The following is a 12,599-nucleotide window of genomic DNA, read 5'->3' on the forward strand; positions in this document are numbered from 1 at the left end:
GCGCCGGCCTGTTACATGCACAACACACGCATGGATAAACTGAGTTTGGAGCTTCAGTTTAATACTCCTTCCGTCCCAATTTTTTTTCTTAGATTTGTTTAAATACGGATGTATCAAGTCGAATCTAAGACAAGAATTTTGGAACGAAGGGAGTAGCTCTTAGCTCTGAAGAGATTGGCCAGTGCTGCATGTTGGAGCGTCAGGCTATCAGTTTCGAATACTAGTCTGCCAACTCCCATCTTCATCTGCAAAGCAAAGGGTAATCGCCACTGCTTCAGCGTGAGGTGCTTCTTCAGATAGACCATTTGCAGAAGCAGCCACCGCAAAGTGAGCATCTCTATCTTCATTTATTTCTGTAGATGAACCCCCAGCCACCGGTGCGCGCAACATCTTTGTGTTTGTTGCATTTTAATACTTGCTCCGACTCGGAAAATATCTGTGGGAGAAGAAACGGTGGAGCGCGTGGCAGCCGACCGTGCCCGACTCGACAACGGCACAACTTAATTTATTTATTTTTCTTTGTTGTGAATACTCCTACAATACAACCCTAGAGTCGGGCCTCGTCGTTTATAAATAAATATAATAAAAGATACTGAAAAGGACTGCGCGTGCCCATCGCCATCGCGCACCCGTCCTCTAGTACTGGTAGTACTAGCACCAAAGGTAAAGGCCGCACCGAGGGAAACCCTAGCCGCCATCGATTGATTGAGCGGCCACGGCGATGGAGGTCGAGGCGATGAGCAGTGCACTCGCGGGGATCCAGATCCACACCAGTGACGGCGAGGGCCGTCGGATTCGTGGGAGGGAGAACGCCAAGGCGGCGAGGCCGCTCAGCCTCAAACTGGTCAAGAACAAGGCCCTGGTGAAGAAGAACCGAATCCGTCGCGATGAGAATCAACCGCCGACCCCAACACGGGACGAGGCAGTGGCGCAGGACCAAGAAAATCTGCGGCCGCCTCCGACCCGAGACTGGCCAAAGGGGGACTTCAAGGAGGAGGACTCCATCACCATGTACCGTCGAACCTGGGAGAGAAGGTGGGCCGACCGTTTCGGCTCCTTCGACGACCAAAGTAAGAAACATCTCATCGATTCTCTTTCTATATACTCCCTCTGTTCCTAAATACTTTGTCTTTTTAGGGATTTCAAATAAACTATCACATACGGATGTATATAGACATATTTTAGAGTATAGATTCATTCATTTTGCTCCGTGTGTAGTCATTTGTTGAAATATCTAGAAAGACAAATATTTAGGAACGGAGGGAGTACTGCATAATAATATCCGGACGGAATTATTTGTCGCTCATCGATTCTCTTTATATAGTGCTAGATACATCCCCACAAGTAATTCCGGAGCTAGTATATTCTAATCAAATCTGAATTCCTTTCCTAATGAAAAGAATAAAGAAAATCTGGATTCCCCTGTGCCGTGTGATTTTTCTAGGGGCCACACCACGCATCTAGTCTATCCACGCAGGAAATTAAAGCAGTTTCTGTTGCTGCTCTTGTGGCTGATTGGGTGGCCGCCCAGCCACAAATACAACCCATTTACCCGAGACCCTTTGCATTGCATCTTCTAATGCTAGGGTTATAGCTATTGAAACTGGACTGCTGATTGGTCATCCTAAGCTGGTTCACTGCTCCAAACGTGGGTTCAATTGAACCCTGGTTCATTGACAACAGAAAACTGGCCGTTTGCTTAAAAAAAATGTCATGGTTTTACCTGTTTAGCTAAGAAGAAGAAACTGTCTGTTTTTTTTTTACATGGAACAAGGCCGGTAAAGATCCTGGTTACAGTCTTTTCCCGTTCAACTGCTCATATGGTCTGGTTTTTGTACTTCTGTATACAATACCAACCCAATCCAACCACAGCAAAGTTCATGAATTAACCATTAATGTCTACTTTCTGGTGTAGCTTGCTACTTAGCCATTAGCCGTGTATACTGCTTTCCGATAACAACAAGCTAGTACTGGTATTTCAGTATTTATCTGTCTTTCTTTGTACTGCAAGTATGTACCAATAACTTAATTTGGCTTCTTGCAGCGAGTATCGGTCCCATGTGCTACACATCTGAACCACCCACCCCGGAATACCTTTTCAGAGAACAGACTGTGCAGATCTTCTCCATCAGGGTCAGGACCCCAACAGATGGTCTCAAGTGGCCGCTGCATGTCCATGGCTATGTCGCCACCAGAGACTCAATGGATCATAATCGCAACTAAGGGATAACTGCCAAACCCTCACCCAGAAGGTAAGTGCCATCTACCAGTGTGTCTGTTTGTTTTACTGTCTTCGTTAATCTTGTATTTTTGGTCTCCTAATCTGCTACACTCTTGTAGACGTTTCTCATTCTTTTTTCCCCATGTTTCATTCAGAGTTCTAGGTAACCCATTAAGTTAAAATCCTAGTATCTTCTCTGTAAAAAAGAAAAAAGGAGGACAGACCCAGTGCATAGAAGCTCCCACACAAGGTGGGGTCTGGGGAGGGATTATAGGAACCTAGTCTTACCCCTGCAAAGTGCAATGCAGAGAGGCTGGTTCGAACCCAGGACCTCTTGGCACACTCTTTTTATAAGTGGTGATCTGACTATGTTTCGATCGGGTAGTAATTTCAGCATGTTGCTTTCGTGTACTAGAAGCACCGTGTGTTTATGGATTAGGTGCATGTTAAGCTGACCAACATCTATGGTTTATCTAATTTCAACCTTGAACCACTTCTAAACAATCAAACACATAAGCATTGCTTTGAATCAACCTTAGATTAATATTGTTTTGGTTGGTTGCATCTGTCCTTGTTCTGAAATAATAACAAGACCTAAATCTACAAGTCTGTCACTGATTGATTAATCAATGATAATGCTTGTGTTGCAGGATCCATTCTTGCTGCTAACGGGCCCATCCCGTGCGGTAGTGTACCTTGGTCCGATCACATTTGAAGTCCAGCTAAAAGTAAAGGGCGAAGGAGAGTCCGAAGATGAGATGCTGGCTTTTGGTGTCTTCTACTATGGTGATGGGAATGCTTGTGCACGCAAGCTCTCTATGTCTGTCCCCTACAAGCGGTGCACACTCGAGTATGAAGTGGCGCTTCGGCCACGCTCGGTCGAGGCCACCATCAGTATCAAGGTCATTGATGGGTCATGGCCAGAGAACCACCATGGACAAGTCGTTGCCCTCACCTCCGGTGTGGATGGGAAGGTCATCCTGCTAGACGGAGAACTGCCCGTCGGTCCGGACGGCGCGATCGAGCTCTCAAGGCGGGTTGTTTCTGTGGATTTAAGAGAGAAACTGATAGTTGCTGTGGATGCTTCCCTGTCCGGTTTTCCCGCGCAAGCCACCGCCGAATTCATGCCGGAGAACTCTGGCATGAGCGGCCGCATTTGCGACCTCGGTTCCTGCAAGATTCAAGTCACCGTTGCTTGGTCCCTTTTTGTTATTGTTTTGTGAACAGACTCTGTTGGGTGGTGCTTGGTGGTTGCTCGACCGCTTTTGAAACATAGATCGTGTTGTGTAGTGTTTGGTGGTTGCTCAACCGCTGTTGAAACACTAGATTGCGTGGGTAGTGTTTGGTGGTTGCTCGACCGTTGTTGAAACACTAGATTGTGTGGGTAGTGTTTGGTGGTTGCTCGACCACTGTCGAAGTGTTTCGAAGCTGTCCAGCTCTGTCTGTTTAGCCGTTTTCAGTGGTAGTGTCCCTAAAGCTGTTGAACTGTTCCTGTATTATCGTGTCATGATACTCGTTGAGCGAGCTGATGTTAATTATGGTACTCAAACTTGTTATGATTTTTGCTCATATCAGATGTGAACTTGCTTCTGTTGTACTGTAGGTATCATGTTGTATTCTAATATGTCATTGTGTGCCATTGTTTGGCAGTCACCTGGGAAGAAAAAGAAAAGGGTAGGAAGTGGGTAAAATGCAGGAGACAAGATGAACGGAAACGCTGGAGCTGAAGCTGAATCTGGAGCTGTCCTGTGAAGCAGACTGAAACGCTGAAGTTGCAGCAGTTTGTATCAAGTTCGGTACATAATATTGTTTTCCAGCTTCTTGTTACAAGCCCAGGGCTGTCCTTTCTTTCTGCACCAAAGTTCCCAGGAATGTACTCCCTCTGTCCCAGAATATAAGAACGTTTTTGACACTATGCTAGTGTTAAAAACGTTCTTATATTTTGGGACGGAGGGAGTAGTTGATTACTTGTGATCAGTTTTGGTGGGGCTTCATGGAACCCAAAAAAGTTGAGGGGAACTGTAGCTCTCCTTGCAGCATGACTATTTCATTAAGCATCGGTATATGCCCGCTGCTGTGAAGTACTCCCTCCGTGGGATTTTACCAAACCAGTTTGGCCTACACATGTTTTCGATTACAACAAACTAAAACTATGTTTGGTTAACATAACAAATCCATGGATAAGTAAATCTTGGCTTTACTAAAACTGAAAAACCGAGTTTATGGAAAAACAATAATTAGATGTTTTTCTATAAACCAGTTCATCATCCGCCGCCCACGACCGGCATACAGCGCAGCTGGCCTGCATGTTGCCGTCGCCGTCTACCACAATACAAGTCCTTTCTCAGCAACGCATCCTGCACCGGCCGCGGTCACCGTCGACCACTGGTCCTACCCCAACGACAACTCATCTCGCGGCAGTCGCCATCGACGAACCATCGGTCCTTTCCCGGCGAGCCCTCATCCCGCGTCGTCGGCGGCCGTCGCCAACTCGCCATCACAGTCGACCACTGGTCCTCCCGAACGGGCACTCCTCTCACGTCCTCCTCGCCGATGGCGGTCTCTTACAAATTTGATCTTGAGATTTTGTGCGGCAGCAGCAGATTCCTTGTATGCTCGTTCTTCTTCTTGAATGACTAGAGGCTGGGGCGCCACCTGGTGGCGCCTCTTGAGACGGGACTATGTGCAATTACCTTATATCGACACATTCAATTATCATGTTTGGTCCTCAGTCCCACTCATGTACATCAATATGAGCGTATGCTATAACATCAGGATTTCTTGCTCTCTTTGATGTAGTCATATGAAATATTTACAACCATTCCTTGATGAATCAATAAGAAATAAATAAAATCTGAATAAGCTTACAACAAAATCAATTTCAGTGTACATATGATAGGTTGCTCTGCTATCTACAAAACAGAGATGGAAAAGGGAGAGAGAGCTGCCATCAGATGGAAACCTATATAAGAAAGAGGGAGGAACAGGAGTGGGAGCAAAGAAGCTAAGTATAGGTAGACTAAGGCCTTATACAATGGGAGGTGTTTAGGGGAGGTGCTTAGAGAAATAAATTAGGCTTTCCTTAAACACTGATACTTATTTATACAGGGTAGACGCTTAACTAAGTGTCTCTCCTGTAGAAATAGGCACCGGTGCTTCAGAAAATCTCGGTTTATTTTTCTAAGCACCCCTTTAAGCACTTCCCATTGTACAAGGCCTAAGCGTCTATCCTATACAAATAAACACTGGTGCTTAAGAAAAGCCTGGTTTATTTCTCTAAGCATCTCCCCTAAGCACCTCCCATTGTACAAGGCCTAAGGGTAGAGGTGAAGACCTAGGAGAGGGCGAGCTGCTACTACTTCCTGCCATCGTCCTCATCCATCTCTACGTCTCCTCACTTCACACCACCTTGTCATCGACCTTTTTAGGAAAGAGATTTACATAAATTGAGATGGAATCCAGTTGACCTAAGATGTTCAGCAAAACAAACTATTAGTGAATTTTTCAGACAAAGAGATGTACATCAAAGTAAGCAGAGCTTCTAGCAAAACTGGGCATTTTATGTTAGAACAGAACCTGACAATCTGTATCAAAAAGATATCTTAGCTAGAAATTTAAGCAACACAAGAAGATCACACTTGAGTGGTTATAATTACTTACGGATTCAGATTCTTACTTTTCTTGTAGAGGCCCAATATCCTTAATTACTCGGAGTAAATTTAACTTAAACTAAATATCTAAGAGTAAGCTTTGGTTGATGTATTCTACAGAACCGATGCAAAGGTCTGAAGCTTTTAGCATTCTATAAAGGCCTTATGATTGTGCAAAAGTTACAGCTATAGGAATTACGTAACCACAAACCAACGGGAGATACAAAGTAACCACCGCCACCTTGTCGAACCCCACTCCGCCGGTCCTCTTCCTCGTCAGCCCTGGCGTAAGATGGTTAACATGGTTAACATCACAAAAGGGCATGGATGTTCCATTGTTGAGTATCTGAAACATGTTTATCCTGAGGATAGTAAAACAAGGCTTTATACCTATAACAACGAAAGATGGCATTGAAGTCGAGAACTAATTTTTTCACAGAAAAAATAGAACCAAACCTCCTTGACAAAATGCAAGTTACCACTGTGGTGTGTAAACCAAATAAGGAATGCACCATACACAATACACAGAAGATTAACAACAAGTATAAACTGAATAGTTCCATCTGCCTAATGCAAAGAAGCACACTTTTTTATATACTTAGCTACATCTCCCAGATTCAGTAACAAACTTATGCACACATAAGCCTTGTTAAATGAAAGTAGTCGCAAAATCATTAATCAGGAGACAAAATAATTTTCTGGAACTTGTGGCATGGTGCACTAAAATGGGCAGCCCGACATCCTCCTTGTGAGATGACGCGCAAGAAACGGTAATTTTGTTCCACTATTAGGAAAGAAACAGAGAAATAGTAAAACTCTGCAAATCTGAAGTATCACAATTAAATTTTTAGTCTGTTGTCTTAATCTGTATATTACATGACCAATGTATAATAGTACCCTACCTTCTTCTAAATGGCTCTTGTGATTTTTTGAGAGTGCAGACCAATGAGATTAGCTTAACTAAATTATCTCGCAATTCCATTAGAGACTACTACAGCAGCAGCAAGAAAGCATCATGGTTCAAGTTATGCAACTACCAACCTGTGTTTTATTGAAACAGAAGAAACTTAGCTTAAGTACATCATCTTACAACTTCCTTAGACTACCAAAATGTGATCTCATGCGAAAAAAGAACAGTAAATTGTTCAGCTTAGTATCATGCTTCAGCTTACACAACTACCAAAATGTCAGTCTAAGCCAACGGTTTCAGAAAAAGGATTATGAGAAAGGTCACCCATTCATGTGATTCAGATTCAGACTACCACAAGGTCGGAGAAGTTAATCGTCATTCACGTTGGCATCATCCGCTGCACCGTTTTGCTCCTGCGGTACTGTTTTTTTAATCCAGTTTACTCTGTTATGCTCCAGGCTTCATTTTTTTTGCTTTTGAAGATTGCAGATAGCAGAGCAATTAGCTAAAGACCTTAACAATGCAGATCCTAAACCAGCAGTGCTAACTGCGGACCGATGCCAATAAAGTAACTACCAGTATTTTCTTCCCCCGAAAAACCCACAAACATTCAACATAAGCATCAAATTCGTCACCCAAATTACCCAAAACACATAAGAACAACAGTTCAGACTTCAGTGCATACTCCATAGTGCATACTCCATAAGCACTGATCCTGATAAAGATATCTTGCTAGCCTGCTACTCTAAAAAAAGAAACATGCATTTAAGTTAGATCCACCCATGAATACAGGTAAGGAACCATGACAACCAAAATTGAACCAAGCTTTTTCTACTTCATTTTGAACCTCAATCAAAACAAGACTTTTCCTTTTTGAAACTTAATCAAACCATGATAGATTGACAACGTGAGAAACTGAGGAAGAGGAATTGAGGACTTACCATATTGGAGGCTTGGGAGATGGACGAGATGAGCAGTGAACTAACCCGACTGCCAGCTGCTGCAAAAAACCGGAGTGCCGGAGGAGCCGCCAAATCAGAGAACGAAGACGAGGGAGGTGCACCGTGCTAGGAGGCCGGCAGCCAGGACCTCAGAGAGGGAGGATCGCCATGCTTGGGAGGCAAGGAGCGGGGACCGGGCATTGGGAGGGGAACCGGGAGGGAAAGGCAGGTAGGGAGTTTGGGATGGAGGTTGTAGAGCTCGATTCGCAGGCGGATGTGGAGGAGGCGATGCCGCGCGACAGGTCGGGCCCCTCGCCGGATAGCACGCCATTCGGTTTTGGCTGTGGCGACTGAACCTAGCCGGCCTCCGCTGTCCTCTCCTCTCCCCCAAAACGCCACCGCCGCCAGCAACTCAGCTCGCCCTGCTTCGCCCGCGGTCTCCGCTCTGCTCTGCCTGTGATGGCCGCCGTGCCCACTCCTGTGACGTGCCGATCTGGCGGCGGGACGGTCGGGCGCGATCTGGAGAGCCGGCGGGCGATGGTGGTCGCGCAAGCCCGCGGAGGACAGGATCACACCCATTCTGCGCTGCTCTTCCCACCCCACCACCGCAGGCAGGCGCTCTTGCCCCTGCTCCTGTCGTCTCGTCTTCCTCGGCCATCGCCGGCTTCGCCGCCCATCGTCGTCGAGACCAATCAATATGGCGTTCGCCGTGGCAAACGGGGTCAAGATGGAAGCCGCCACTGCCGCAACGACAACCACCACCTCCGATTCTTATTCTCGTGTGTCCGTCCAGGAGGATGAGGCGATATATCTTCCTCAAACCTTCCGCATATTAGGTTGGACTCTGTTTTATTCGGTTGGGCGTGATGTTTAAATTTCGTCAGGAGGGGTTTTCCAACAATTTTTATCTTTCTCGAAAAGAAAACAAAAGAGGAGCGGAGAAGCTCGTCTACAGGGGTAGGAGGCAGGGATCAGGTAGGAAGACAGCTCGGCCAGACCGCCAACATCCCGGCCGCGGCTTCTGTCGGGCGCCATCGAGTGAATTGCAGAAAACCACCACATTGACGCATAGGTTTGCAGAAAACACCATTCTATGAATTTATGCCAGAAACCACTAATTCTCGACCTAATCTTTTGCAGAAAACACTAACCCATCGCTTTGAGCATTTTAATCTTGATTATGACATGTGGGTCCCGATTTTGATGACATGGCGTAACGAGTGCGAACTGACGACGTTAAGGGTGACTCTAGCCGTCAATCTCGCGCCGCCCGTCCTTCCCTCGGTCCTGGAGCAAGTGGATGCGCCCTCCGCCTTCCTCCGCCGGCGAAGCCCGAAGGCGCTCCAGGGTCAGCCGAGGTCCGGCCCCGCCGCAGTAGGCACCTGCCGCTCGGGCTCGCCGTACTCATCCCGCACCGCCCTTCCTCCTCCCGGTCCTGGAGCAGATGGACGCGCCGCCGCTGCACAGGGCCGTCGGCCTTCCTTCGTCGGCGCGGCGCGAGACGCTCCAGGGTCGGCTGAGGTCCGGCCCCGCCGCAGGAGGCGCCTACTGCTCGGGCTTGCCGTCCCCATCCCGCACTGCCCTTCCCACTCCCTGTTCCTTGATCTGATGGACGCGCCGCCGCGCAGGGCCGCCGCGCCCTCCGCCTTCCTCCGCCGGCGAGCGCGGAGGCGCTCCGGGGGTCGGCCAAGATCCGGCCCCACCACGGGAGGCGAGGCGCATCGGGGGACCGCTCGGGCTCTGGCTCGGGCGCTCGGGTGCCCCTCCCGACGATGAGGCCCCGGGCGCGACAAGTAGCTTCGAGCTCCGGATCCGGACTCAGATCGCTGCCGGAGAGCTCGCCCAGATCGAGGCCGGCGGTTCGGCACCGTCCGCCCCTGCAACAAGCTGCCTACCTCCAAGTGCGCCGTCGAGTCCATGCCCACCGTACCACCAGCCACTAGAGATGCCCACCGTCAAACGTCGTCAGTTCTCATCCGTTACGACACGTCATAAAAATCTGGACCCACATGCCATAATTGAGGTTAAAATGCTCAAAGCGACGGGTCAGTGTTTTTTGCAAAAGATTAGACCAAAAACTAGTGGTTTCTGGCACAAATTTGTAGAACGGTGTTTTCTGCAAACCTATGCGTCAATGTGGTGGTTTTTTGCGATTCACTCGGCGCCATCCCCTTCATCTTTCCCCTACCCTTGAATCGAACACGCAAGATAGGTGTCTCCTGAAATATGATGTTTTCTCTATTGGGCCTTATCCCTTCCGTTGTTTCCACTTTTCAGGAAGTAGTATGGATGTAGTTTGCTTAGCTTTGCATCTGTACTCTTATGCTTTTCAGGTCATTCTATTGGGTTGCAGCTTGTAGGGTGGAACCATAATTTGGCATGGTTGCTTCTAAGTTTTGATTGGTCGATTTGCTGATGTCTTCGCCCTATGTGTCCAAGTTAAAGTTCAATCCTGTATAATTGTCAGTTTGCGAAGTCTACCCAAAACTCCGAGATTGCCCATGATAGATGTAAGAAGTGCATAATTGATTGATGGATCTGTTAGTTTGATAGTTTTTTGAGCGTTGCACCTTTCTCTTCTACAAATTGCAGATGTGCTCACAGTTTTGTGTGTTCAGTTTAGGAGTTGGTCCTTGCGAAGCACAAATAAAACATTATTGGCAAGTTAGTGCAGTTTTGTTACTCCCAGGTATCTACAATTGAGTAGATTAAGGAATATTTGTTACCAGGACGAATTATAATGTCTTTGAAACTGATGTTGTTCTCATGATCTTGCCTTTTAATTGTTTGACCACCCAAAATTTGGCATGGAAACTACAGAGGTACTCCCTCCGTTCCGAATTACTTGTCTTGGATTTGTCTAGATATGGATGTATCTAGACTCATTTTAGTGCTAGATACCTCCGTATCTAGACAAATCCAAGACAAGTAATTCGGAACGGAGGGAGTACTATGTATTGTTGTATTAGTTCTGCCGGATTCAGAGGTGTATAAATGTGCATTAGTTCTTCCGGATTCAAATGATACTTTGTACTGATGTATATTTTCTGAAGATGAACTTAAGTGTATCATATATATACTCTTTATTTTTTGACACACTCCCATTCTGTTAATCCCCCCAAATACCATGCTATATATCTTATGAGATATCCAATAGCAATACTAATGGTCTATGCTGCTATCATTTCAGTCCGCATAGTCATTATCAAAATCGGTGTTGCCATATCATTACTACTTTGGCTAATTCAACGACCCACTTCCAAGTTCTTTGGTGTCCAGCTGAACATGTGGTTATCTTACATCTTGGTATGTCCATAGGATACGGTCATCCTGATACTCGATGCATTGTACTGTGACCGTGACTATGCCAAGTTCTTCGTGCTCGAGACCATCGTGAGGGTGCAGTATTTCGGTGAGGGTCTTGTCTTACTTACAGAATTTTGCCTTTACTATATCTATATTTATATGTGGTTTCCACATGGTAGTGTATCTGCTGTTTTGTTGACTGATTGACATGGTAGTTCGCTGAATTTTGTCGTCTTCACCTATTTTGAACAGCATCCAGAAGCAGCAGGGTCTTCCTTCATATCCTTTATTGTAGATCACATATTCCTTTGCATTAAAGATGCTGGTAAGGACTAGCAACCAATCAACTTTGAATATGCTATTTGTAGACATCTATACTGACTTCTTCATTAAAATTTTATTTGCACCGACAGAGTTTCTGCTTGAACTTCTAAAGCAATCACTGTTCTTCTCATGGGATTTGTTTTGCAAGGATTAGTATAATAATTTTGAACTCTTCACAAACTGAAGCAAAAAATTTATATATTGTTTTGTAGGAGTTTGGATTGTTCTGGGCACTTATTTTAGGAGCTTGGATTACTCTGAGCAATTATCGCATGATGAGTTGAGAGTAATCTGAACACTAACTATAGTGTGCCACGACGACTGCTTGAACTATAGGAGGCTCACGGCGCAGGTCATCTTTCTCTCCTTTCCACTTCTCCAGCCGCCCTCGTTTTAGGTCTCGTGGTAGCTTTTATGTGCAAGAGGTTTGATCATGGGCATAAGCACAGAAGATTCACATTTCATTGCTGCTTGCGCATGAGCAATGAACCTAGAAGGATTTCTTTTCTATGGTGATTTGCTTCATTACTGTATGCATGAGCATCATTCCTAAATTATATAGCGAACTACCAAATAAATTCAATAATCTGTCAAATATAATTTCAACAAGTGAATCTTGACAGATACTTATTTATTTAGCTAAGATTATATTCTATGGTGATTTGCTTCATTACTGTATGCATGAGCATCATTCCTAAATTATATAGCGAACTACCAAATAAATTCAATAAAGTAGATCACCAAATAAAGCTCATGCATACAGTGATGTGAATCTTGACAGATACTCTATTTATTTGGTGATCTACTTTAGCTAAGATTATTGGATTTTTGGTCAGATATAATTTCAACAAGTGAATCTGTAACTGTTTGTGTTTGCAGCAGATACTTATATTTTTATATTGGCTGTAATGATGCCCCTTTGTGATCATGTCAGATACATTCCTTCATTTTATTTGAACTTGGCAAGACAAGTTATTTTAATTATCTTAAAGTTGCCTCCGAGATGATTATTCAATGCAAGTTGGAATAAGTCATGAACCATCAAGCACTATGAACTGATTTGGCTTCTGTACGTCCATGTATTTTCAGACAATTAGTGAGGATATATTATATATGACAAGTATCATCAGCTGAATTAAGCCACTTCACTGGAGGTTCGCGTGGAGTACATGTTACAATATCTTCACTTTAGGAAATTCTTTGGACAGGAATTCTTTTTCACAACAAGAGATGAAAATGCTCGTATT

General features: G+C 45.3%; 1 protein-coding gene across 2 annotated transcripts; it reads left to right on the plus strand.

Moving 5' to 3' along the window:
- The first annotated feature begins 598 nt into the window (after nt 1-598).
- LOC125544607 (uncharacterized) lies at nt 599-3,790 on the plus strand. Of its 2 annotated transcripts, XM_048708352.2 has the most exons (3): nt 599-1,070; nt 2,045-2,252; nt 2,872-3,790. In XM_048708352.2, exon 3 carries the CDS (start codon nt 2,980-2,982, stop codon nt 3,442-3,444), a length of 465 nt encoding a protein of 154 aa, XP_048564309.2. In that variant the 5' UTR covers nt 599-1,070; nt 2,045-2,252; nt 2,872-2,979; the 3' UTR covers nt 3,445-3,790. The 2 variants fall into 2 exon arrangements, with proteins under 2 accessions (XP_048564309.2, XP_087401810.1); XM_087545684.1 differs by lacking the exon at nt 2,872-3,790 and having other exon boundaries at nt 603-1,070.
- The last annotated feature ends 8,809 nt before the right edge of the window (nt 3,791-12,599 follow it).

This window comes from Triticum urartu, chromosome 1A (genome assembly GCF_056163025.1).
Source record: "Triticum urartu cultivar PI428250 chromosome 1A, HENAU_Tu73, whole genome shotgun sequence".
NCBI lineage: Eukaryota > Viridiplantae > Streptophyta > Magnoliopsida > Poales > Poaceae > Triticum > Triticum urartu.